General features: G+C 37.7%; 1 protein-coding gene across 3 annotated transcripts in view; it reads left to right on the top strand.

Annotated features, from left to right (window-relative positions):
- The window catches only part of LOC139121463 (PWWP domain-containing DNA repair factor 3A-like), a 32,243-nt gene that overhangs the window by 6,459 nt on the left and 13,755 nt on the right, over nt 1-12,029 (top strand). For all 3 annotated transcript variants that reach the window (XM_070686359.1, XM_070686361.1, XM_070686360.1), the window contains exon 6: nt 1,440-1,513. In XM_070686359.1, coding sequence (XP_070542460.1) covers nt 1,440-1,513 — 74 coding nt within the window. The remainder of the gene's footprint in view (nt 1-1,439; nt 1,514-12,029) is intronic.

Genomic DNA, 12,029 nt, shown 5'->3' with positions numbered 1-12,029 from the left:
GAGAGCGTCTTTGGCATGAATGACCCCGTGACCCCTATTTTATTTCCCATAACTCACTGCGCCAGCTGGAAGTAGTGATCCGGGTATTCACTCATGCTCACCCATGCTATGGCAAGTGCCAAACCCTAACTTTGATGACAGTTTTGAATCCAGGTTATGTTTTGACAAGCACCCTTTTCCATTTTTAAATGTTTTTGAGAGGAATGGGAAAGAAATGTCAAAACTACCGTTAAGTGTCGTTCATTCTTCACTTTGGGTTGTATCACTGAGTAGTTGTCACAGTTTGAAATTGAACAAATTTGATGACACATGAACATTACGCATATGTCCCAATTTTTCTGCCTTTTTGTCGCTAACACTGAAACCAAGAACCTCAAGTAAAGTTTATTAAGTGCTTTAAAGCCGCACTTTTCAATCCTAGGTTCTCGCATTAGTGGAGTTCTCCTCCCAGTCAAACACTTGGGTGGTATGATGTCTGATTTCTATAACATTAATTACACAAACTGAACTCAACTAATTACACAAAGTGATCTCAACCTTTTTTCACCTTTTGCTAATCCTGCAAACAGAGTTTATACAAGCATTTGATTGATGGTCGGTTCAAATCGCCAACGGTCATTGATTCCCCGGCACAAACGCTCGAATTTTCTAAAAAAATGTCTTCCAGTGGCGTTAGACTGTCAATATAACCACAGAGTTCGATCGGCAGCAACTTCGCGTTGACCGCTTGGCAGTCTGTCTGCGTTTTTGCGGCCGGGGAAAACTGAAAAGTGGCATTTTCTGGAGATTGTGCCCGCGTGTTGCCTGTTTGGTGTCCACTTACACAATGAACGCCGCCATAGCTTCGCGTCCTTTTAAAGGAGGCTCCGCCTTTAAATGAAATTCTTTGTTTGCCATTGGTGTGTTGGTATGTAGGTTTCCAGAAAAAAATTAAGTAGACAAACACAATGCTAACACTATAAACAAAAAAATACTATTTTTCCAAAAGAAACAAACTAAAAATTGAGCTTAGGAAACACTTGTGTTTTTGTCTGTGTTTGTTTTTTCCCTGGCTGGCTGGTGGGTTTTTCAAAAATCCAAGGACAGCAAACAAAGAATTTTTTTTAAATGGCTTTAGTCCATAACCATCTGCATATCTGGGTCCAAGCAAGCACAAACTTACATGTACCTGAGAAAAATACATGCCCAGGGACCCTTGACGCCTACACCAATAAGAATGGTAGTGTCATTATACTGTGCAGTGTTTATGCAGTGTGAAGTACACCAACGTAGTAATATGCTCTACATGGGATCCTTCATAAACAAATCATTTTCTTTCTGGAATGTAAATTTGTATGTTGTGCAAATTATCTGTCAAAAGGAGTCATGTGATACTCTGAGAGTTTTTCTTTTTGTGAAAGCTTTACGATGGACATAATTTTAAAATATTCTCATTTCAGGTCAAATCCATTCATAAAAAGAAACACAAGGCATCAGTGTATTTTATTGGATATCCCCAAACCAGGAAAAGAGGGTAAGTGGCATAGCTGAATTAATGGATAGGGCTCTTCACAGTTGACATCATTGTTCTCCCATTACCATGCAATAATAGATACCTGTCTGCATTTTTAGATTACGCTTTTGAAAATCACTCATGCAAGAAGGACAAAAATAGATCTTAGTTAGCGACTGCTAGTGTAACAATGAATACTAAAAGACATATTCGCGACTCGGAGTACAAGCTACAAAAATAGCCATGCATGCAACGTTGACAAAATTTGTCCACATTTCAAGCAGCAGTGTCCGATGTCACGCGCGTACAGCTATATTTAGTAACAAACCTGTAACCATGAACTACACTATTGAATGAAATACCCTGTAAAACATGTCAAAGCCAGTTGACTGTGGATGTTTTAAGCCCTTCACCCCCAGTTCCCTGTATACAGGTCCAACTTTACCATAGAAAACAATGGATTTGGGACAAACCATGGTGGTGAAAGGGTTAAGCCACATTCAGTACTTATTTCATGAACACTCATTACAAAGTTTTGACTGGAATTTATTTCAAAGGTGACAAAGAAACTAAGATAACTATTTATATTTATCGGATGAAATTCTCAAATCGTTTTGCAAAAATGTTTTTTATTAGCTCCACATTTGTAATGCCAATGTGAGGTAATCCGTATAAGCTGAATCAGTTTCATTTGCATCCATTTGCATGTCTGTATGTATGTATGTATGTATGTATGTATGTATGTATGTCCGTCCACGTCAAAAACAGCTAAACCGCAGCACCTATGTCTTAGTATTAGGTGTACAAGTGCACCTAGGGGTGGAGATGTGAATTTGTTCAAATGAACATGTCAGTGTCAAAAATATGCAAATGAGGGGAAAAAAGGAAAAACCCTGCAAATTGCTAAAACTCTGTAACCGTTGGTCAGATTGGGTTGAAACTTGGTGTGCAGGTTCCTTTAGGTATTCTAAAGTAGGTGTTTAAAAATTGGGATGAAATTTGCATGTTTCTATTTTTGGGGTAATTTTTTCAGTTTTTAGTCAAAAAATGTTTTTCTCTGAAACCACTCATCTGATTAGTTGAAAGTTGGTATACATGTTCCTCAGGATGACCTCAGTCAAGTGTATACAAATTGAATTGAAATTTTAATATTTGTAATTTTGGGGCAATTTTCCAAATTTTTGGTCAAAACTTTTTTTATTGAAAAATTACTAATCTGATAGCTTTGATATTTGGTATACAGGTTCCTAAGGTTGATCAAAATCAGTTAATGAATATCGTGAAGATATCTTGAATTTTGTATTTTTGCTGAATTTTTTGGTTACTTTTCTCATTTTAAGTAAAATTTCTTCTCTGAAACCGCTAGCCCAATTGCTCTCAAATTTGGATTGGATGTTTGCAAGGGTGTTACCCTTCTAATTGTTGAAATTACGACAAAATTGAAATATTACTGTTTTGGGGCAATTTTGTCATTTTGGTCAAAAAATCTTAAAAGATATATTCTTTTTAAAGCCCCTGGACAGACAGCTTTTATATTTGGTGTACAGATGTCAGAGATGACAATAGTTAGATATGTGGAAATTGTCCTGAAATATACAAATTTGTATTTTTAAGACAATTTTGTCATTTTTGGTCAAGAAAACTTGTTCTCAAAATTACTTGTCTGATAGCTTTGTAATTTGGTACAAAAGTCCCGAGGGATGTTATGAGATAAATTTTCTGCTCAAAGTGTTAGGAAACCCCCAAATTTTTATATTTTAGGTGATTTTCTTTTGTGACCTTAAATGACCTACACCAACCCAGGATATGTTGTGAGAGAGTTTTGAAGGCTGTGAACATAATTTTGTCATATTTAATATCAATTTGTAGTAAAATTTGATCCAGAAAACAAAGCTGAGGTAAATTTTTTCATTGCGAACCAATTTTGCAACTTTTGCATGTAAGACACACAAGAACTGATGAGAAATTTGGATCCAGGATAATTCCAGATGTCGTAATCCCCCCCCCACAGTGGAAGGCATTTCACTATCTGTAACTGATTTAAGTGCTGTTTACATTCGAATGATAGCACTCATAGCATTAATTAAACATCCCCAAGGTTGTAAATACATTTCCTGCCATGCCAGCTGGTCTTATGTAAGGGATGGAACATTTGATATTCCGGAGGGGGTAGGGGATAGAAGATTGATGAGGTAGCGTTACTTTTTACCAGATCCCTTGTACATTTTTTCCCACTCTTTATTTTTTCCCCACTCTCCCACCTTTTCTTTTTGTCAAGCTTCTCTGGCTAATTTTTTTGTTGACATTTGCTTATGTATGTAGGATCTGCTTGTCCCATTGCTATAGAAGTTGATATGCATGTTCCTAAAGATGACCTCCAGTACCTAAAGTTTCAGACCTTAATTAGGGGCCCAAGCCGACCGGCTGGGACCCTATTGTTATTGCTCAAGTTCTACTACTTCCTCTTCTTCCTCTTTTTCTTCTTCTTCTGCCGATTCTTTGTCGACCTAGATCTCTGAAACGGCTGAACAAAAACTTCTCAAATTTGCAGGGCTAGTAGGTATGAATTAGTACTCGTGCACCCTGACCCTTGAAATTTTGATTGGTCACGGTGAACTGGCGGCCATATTGGATTTTCCAAAACCTAAAATGGCTTCTCCAGAAGACCTAGGGGTCTAGTCGATTTGAAATTTTTTGTATAGTAAGCATGACCTAAGGTCTCTAGAATTTGCAAATAAAATCGCATGCGGTCACGTGACCTTGGCCGCCATATTGGATTTTCTGAAATAATCATTTAATCTTTAAAAATCTTCTTCTCCAGAACCGAAACATCGATTAAGCTCAAATTTTACTCATGTCATCCTTACAGTGATGTCTTTTAAGTTTGCAAAAGACATTTCGATTGGTCACGTGGTTTGGCCGCCATATTGGATTTTTTGAAATCGCAATTTAATCTTTAAAAATCTTCTTCTCCAGAACAAATTCACCAATTGAACTAAAATTTAATAAATATCATCTACAGTGTGATCTATTTCAAGTTTGCGAAAAGCGTTTCGATTGGTCACGTGGTTTGGCCGCCATATTGGATTGCGCAAAAAATCGTAATTTAATCTTTAAAAATCTTCTTCTCCAGAACCAAAACACTGATTAAGCTGGAATTTTACTCATGTCATGCTTACAGTGATCTCTTTCAAGTTTGCAAAAGGCATTTCGATCGGTCACGTGGTTTGGCCGCCATATTGGATTTTGTGAAATCACAATTTAATCTTTAAAATCTTCTTCTCCAGAACTAACACACCGATTGAACTAAAATTTTACATCTATCATCTAAAGTGTGATCTCTTTCAAGTTTGCAAAAGGCGTTTGGATTGGTCATGTGGTTTTGGCCGCCATATTGAATTTTGCAAAAAAATCGTAATTTAATCTTTAAAAATCTTCTTCTCCAGAACCAAAACACTGATTAATATGAAATTTTACCCATGTCACCCCTACATTGATATCTTTCAAGTTTGCAAAAAGCTTCTACATCTATCATCGATAGTGTGAGTGTGATCTCTTTCAAGTGTGCAAAAGGCATTTTGATCGGTCTCATGGTTTCGCCGCCATATTGGATTTTGTGAAAATCGTAATTTAATCTTAAAAATCTTCTCCTCCAGAACAAATACACGATTGAACTAAGATTGAACTAAAATTTTACACTTATTTTCTTTAGTGGTAGTCCTTTAAGTTTGCGAAAGCCATTTTGATCAGTCAAGTAATTTGGCCGCCATATTGGATTTTGTTTAAATCACAATTTAAATCTTTAAAAATCTTCTTCTCCATGAACCAATACACACATTCAACTGAAATTTTACTCATATCTTTCATAGTGCGAGCACTTTCAAGTTGCGAAAGGCATTTGGATAGGTCAAGTCGCCCCAATGTTCATAAGGCTGCAGTTTAAAACCTCGTCAGTCAGAAGATCGATCAGTGATGTATGTTATATTGTACCTTGAAAGTCAAGAACGCACGACAGATTGCAATGCCCGCTGTCAAATTCAGCTAGCAGTCACACGAACCCTAATCTCGGCCCCTTGTGTAAGGCAACTTTTGCGACCAGCTTTTGTACGCCAGGTGACGTTGTCGAGTATACTGCGACGGAAGTACTTAGAGGAGTGTGCCACTAGCTTTAAGGGGTGGCCGACCGGTGTGATCGACTGAATGGCACAATTACTGGGGTCTATGCACAGCTGATATGTGAGTGTCAAGGACCATAAATGAAGCTATTCGGGTATTTTATATGTAGGTGTCTGAATGCACGCTCACTTGTTCATCATGATAAAAAAGACAGATACATGACATTGCAAGGTGTGGTGATTTGTTTATGTTTCTCTATCTGACATGCATGGAGTGGCCCTGGTGTGTTGTGTAACTAACAGCATGTAGCTGATTAAAAATGTAAACAATACCACATCAAGTCCAGCCGTTAATGTCGTAAAAATCGCTGATACATATCTATTGAAACAGCACCTTAATTGTTAAATGAAGTTCTAGCAGCTTGATCGAATTTCACTGTAATTGCTTTGTGCAGTTGCATGCCCGGTCTAAGAGATCGCCGAAATTTACCCGATATTTATCAGGGATTTGGGGACTCTGATATCGATACTGGACAATAGTAGAATGACTTGCCCTGTGCTTCGGTACGCCAGATCTGTGAAATCGTCGATATTTAATTGGATGTTTATCGGCAATTTGGGGACTCTGATATCGATAGTACACAATACTAGAATGACTTGCCCTGTGCCTCGGCACGCACGGTCTGTGAAGTCGCCGATATTTACTAGATATTTATTGGCGATTTGGGGACTCAAATATCGATAGTAGACGATACTAGATTCTATCAAATCCCGGTTAAATATCCGATACATATCGTGACCTTGCATTTCTGGTCAAACCCGACTTCCAAGGACTGACTCTACTTCGATACTGAACGATACCAGATTCTGTCGAATCGCGGGTTTAGGCCTATATCCAATATTGAAGAAGTTGGACGCTCTTGCCATAGTTCTAGGTCTAAATAGGTGCGACCTGGCATCTTATGTTTGTTTGCACAACTTATTATAGTGGAAACACTCAGTAAACATCCACTTCCTTCGGGTCTTTGCCTGCTTTGTTTTGTGCGCGACTTCCGCGCTGTCAGTAACTTTACCAGGGCAGACAATGGCTCGGAAATGCGCGATTTACGCAATCGCGCAGGCGAGAGAAAACCATGTCCACCATCGTAAATTATGCCGGTTCCATCACTGTTACTAATGAATCAAAAATAATCCTTATATCAGCCATATTATCGACATGTTTTGTCATTTAATTGTCTACTCTTTGAACAAAATAATTTGTCGCTTTGTCGTACGTCGGCCGATGACTGACGGCAGACTTCTTGGGCATGCAACCAACATAGTGAGTTGATAGCGTTGGAATTTGACAAAAGCTTAAATGAGCATGCGCGAAAAAGTTTCAAGATCCCCCATTTTTATAGTCCGGCCATTGTACGCTTTCGGTAGTTTCGAGACATCCAAACAATGTAAATGTATTACAAATGCACGGTACGATGAGTGAAGTCGGTGAAATGTTAAAAAAATTAAAATAATTTTTAAAATCGTAGTTTCTTTGGTGTCTCTCCTATATCCATACGAACCTATTTGGAATTAGGCAGCGCAGGCCAGGTTTCCTAGCAATGGAATGCGTTATCTGAGTCTGTGCAGTAGTGAGTTAGTTTCAGTCGGGGATTCGATATATTTCGGTCATTTCACCACCTTACATGTACATGTTTTCATAACACCGACGTCATGGACTGACTGTAATTTCGATACTAAACGATACTAGATTTTGTCAAATCGCGGTAAATATCCGATATATATCGGATATTTCACCGCCTTACTGTTCTGGTAAAACCCGACTTAATTCCAGCATGCTATTTTTTACATCCATAATTCCAGGGACTGGCTCTAACCTTGATACTAGGCGATACTGAATTCTGTCAAATAACGGGTAAATATCCGATATATATCGGATATTTCACCACCCTATAGATCTAGCCGAGCCAATCTAACTTCGATATTGTATAATCTAGTAGCCGTAATTATTGGATATCATATAAAAAGTGCAATGTTGCGGTGTCCTCGGGATTCCGGGATAAACTCCTTTGCGTAGCACTCATGCCGCCCGCTATCGCGTTCACCACACTCAGGTGTCTCACATCGCCTTCATCCCACTAAAGCATTCACAAATCACAGTTTACGATGCAGCTAGAAGGCAGCTCCATTTTCATACCAGTTCAAAAGTAAAATACTCATAGACTTGAGATATTTGTGCATGTTAGACTTTCGATACATTCGCTTTACGCTTGAATTTAGCATGGAGCTTTAATGAAATTATATCACTACATAATTTTCTAACTTTGTTCCTGTCGCTTTGAATGGTGTCATTTTGACCAACTTTGGCGAATAAAATCCTGACATTTGAATACCATTTAGTTTACACTTTTAATAAAAGGGTGTTTGGCTGTAGGTGACTGTGTGATTATGGATAATTGCGGTTTCCACCACGCGCGATATATTGAACAAAATCTCCAACTACTATTGCGGAAAGTCTACCGTGAATTTGGAAAGTTAGGTAACGGCAAAAGCATACGACTTATTTTACAAAGTTGAGCGAGTAAGGCACTCCTGAACGGCGAAAATGTTGGTGGTGTATTGCTGGCAACAAGACAATATCTTTACTGACGTTAGGAACTTGTGTTGATTGACTTCCATAAAGATGAATTCGCGAGATTTTTCAGTGTATTGTGACGTGATATCGGAAACAGATTTTCAGAGAAGGCGCTCGCTCGTCTGCCGAGTCAACGTACTTCCGCATTCATATCGTGCAAATGCGCAATTCTTGTCGCGATATTTGAGCATTAAACTTGATCGTCAGTGAAAGAAAAAGATGGTTCGCAATATCAAACATTATGTATTTCATATTTTAGGGTTCTGTTTAAGTAATAGACATGAACATTTGGATTTATGATCCATGATTTCCGCGATCCGTGGCATGATTCAAGCTGGCCGTGAATACGCACTGATTTTTACCTTCTCGTGTCTATTTGGACAGAGAAGGTATTAGAGTTGAAAACCAATATGCTGCGTCAAGAACTTCCGTCTGTCAAGACTTCCGTCTGTCAAGATCCGTTGACGTCATGCCATTGTGATGGGTCATATCATAAACTGGTGGGGGTGTTCATGGTTCAGGTTGAGGTGTGGGAGAACGATTTTGAGCTATGACAAAAATCAAAAGGGACTTAGCGGCATAGCCACAGTGTAAGCCTTTCTCCAAGGTTTCTTAGTTGACTACAATCTATTACAGACTACTGAGCTGACGTTAGGGGTACTCACTTTGTGTTTGCTCACTCTGTGAGCGCTAGTGTTTGGTACTGAGTTGCGTGGATATCCCCTCATGGCCTCACGTGATCTGGGCCTGTTGCATAATCTGCAGAGATGATCATATGCCTCCGAGTCTGAAAACTGTCATTGTGTAAGCCTGTCGGCATTTTCCTTGCATTTTTTCTCATTTAATTTTGCAAAATATCGGCGAGTACCTCAATATTTCAAGATAACCCTTTCTTCCCAATCGTTTCCTGGAGTTTCAGAGTCATATGAACGAAAATGAGTGAAAGTTTTAGACAGGAAAATCGGACGTCGGCCATGTTCAATGTTTACAGTACAATCAGAAGTTTACGTGGAGGAATTAACCAACAAACACAGGAGTGTTCATGATGCCCGGCCCTCTAGAGGCAGACCCTCCTATATGAAGTACCACATTTGATGCTTGTGGAAAGCTTGACCACACAATGGAGCATTTAAACTTTTAGAAAATGACAAACTGAATAAGAAGGTATTCAGAAAATGTCAAATACTGAGGAAAAATGCGCAAATATTCAAAATAAACAGGTTAACTGATTGGTCTGCTATAAAAAACAATGAAAATGTTTATGATCAAAGTTTTTGAGATGCGCACATTTTAACAAATACAGAAATTATTAACATTATAAATATAAGACCAAACTATTTTTTCAGGGATGGGACAGGTTGGAAATGAGGGGTGAGAGACAAAGGCACTCCTATTGCTGCATGTGGATGCAGCCACACCATTTCATTTACAGCATACTTATTCACTGTGTTGTGTTCAAGTTCCAATTGTACTGACTGTCATACAAGGATAACATAAGCAAATCAAATCAAATTAGAAAGGATCAATGCTGTTGTGTGGATTTTGCTGAACATGACTGATATTTCGCCCTATATATTTGGTATCCAGCAAAGGCATATTTTGATGTAAAGTCAAAATTAACACTACATTGCTGACAATATATTTTACCGTTTCTGCATGAATTTTTCTTTTTTAAATTATAGTATATTAGTACTTCAAACAGATTAACAGTTATCGTGATGTCAACCCATAATTTTACATCACAAAGACTGTAATTCTGCCAATTTTTTTTGTTTTTCAGTCATTTTATAAATTTTGCACTGCACAAGATGATTGAACAAATTGCAATGTTTGAATTTGTAAACTCAAAGAATAAAAATCCTTTGGTCACAAATTAAATTATTTTTGAAAAGAAATTTACTCTTAAACACTTTTAGCATATATTCTTTACACGGTCATGTATTTCAAGGAAAATATGCCTATTAAAAACAGTAATTTCTTCACTTTCAATTTTTTTTCAATACTATGACAATTATCAGCCATGAGGTTATACAAACACAAGACCAGATAAGCGTTTTTCATCATTTCCACAGGACTCTTTGGAAAATCCATTAAAAACAGTTAAAAGTGACTGGAAATGATCACTTGGTATACATTTAATTTACAATGCCAGGTTGTGTATTTCACATGCACTCAGGTCAGTAAGGAAGTGTGTCATTACTATTTTGGACTGTTAATTCTTATTTCTGAATTGTTTAACTTTTTTCCACATTGAACTATCTTTAGGCAGTTTATACTGTAGCTTAGAATTTTTTTTGATTGATGTATTTAATCATCTTTTGGGTTCTTTGGGTCCATATCCCACCTCATGCCCCTACATCATCAACTATTTACCAACAACTCCATGCCAACAACCAATTACCTGACCTGGCCACACATTAGAGAAGGTACAGCGTCATTGACGGTATTTTTTTGTGATGACCCTGACCCAAGTGTCATCGATACGTTGTGCGAATGTCGCGCGCTGTCCGAGCATCGCTTGCTAAATCGGAGCTACCAAAGCTCCATGCTAAATTCAAGCGTAAAGCGAATGTATCGAAAGTCTAACATGCACAAATATCTCAAGTCTATGAGTATTTTACTTTTGAACTGGTATGAAAATGGATATCTATTCGTTTGAAAAACTGGTGTGCTGAAGCAGGTTTCGTGCTGTTAAAGCGCGACATGTACAGTACAGCACTGATAGCGATTGCAGGTTTGTTACCAAGGCTGCGTTCACAAAAAAACGGTTAGGGGGGCTGGAGAAATTCAGGAACGGTGATTCGAAAATTTTGAGGGTAGTAGAGAGGGAACTTGAAATATTGCCCCACCTGTAGGGGGCACTTGAAAATGTTTTGGTTTCCTTTTATGTTTTACATTTTCCGATTCCAAGTTTTTGTAGGTAATTTAATGAAAATGATACCATTTTTATGTCATTCAAATGTTGTAATGTTAGTAATAATTTAACAGAATCTACAACCATATTTGTCACATTCCATGACTTTTATCTCGAAAAAATCTAAACATTTGTGATTTGTGATGATTTTGCAAATTTCTGATCCAATATATCAACTACAGTTTCTTGCTGTCTCCCTACAGCATGCTCAAACACACAATGTTCAGTTTCTCGACAAAACCAGTATATATAAATATGTATTAGGTGATGGTTTAATTAGAGTCCAGACTGACAGTCAGTTGTCAGCATTGGTGCATGGTACACATACACTGGCTGTGCTAGCAAACTGAATACTGGACAGTTCAACATGCTGTAGAGAGTAGAACACGAACGCAGTTGTATAAACTGAACATATATATTGTCAAAATTATCAAAGATAATACCACTACTGCCTATGGGCAACTGCCACTATCAGATACTGCCCTGTTACTGGTACAGTAGTGTCACTGTTACTGCATACGTGAGCAGTGACAGAGAGAGCTCTGACTCTCATGTACATGGTAGTTGAAGAATAGTGTGTGTCAAATGACGCTCATGACAGTGAAACATTATACCTAAACAAGATCAGGCCAGAAAGCAATACAAGGAAGAACACATGGAAAAATGTTTGAATTCTGGCATATGAGAATAATCAAATATTACAAACAAAAGATGGAGTCACCATGCTTGATTTTCTAAATTTTCACATTCTTGTCATAAAATTATACAAAAGTAAAACTTTGAACACTAAAGATGAAATGAAAAAATATATGACTAAATGGAATTACAACAAAATTTGCAATTATTACACTCAAAATTTCAGAGATGAATACATTA

The sequence above is a fragment of the Ptychodera flava genome, chromosome 21, assembly GCF_041260155.1.
Source record: "Ptychodera flava strain L36383 chromosome 21, AS_Pfla_20210202, whole genome shotgun sequence".
Classification (NCBI taxonomy): Eukaryota; Metazoa; Hemichordata; class Enteropneusta; family Ptychoderidae; genus Ptychodera; species Ptychodera flava.
This window is presented reverse-complemented; position numbering and strand designations above follow the sequence as displayed.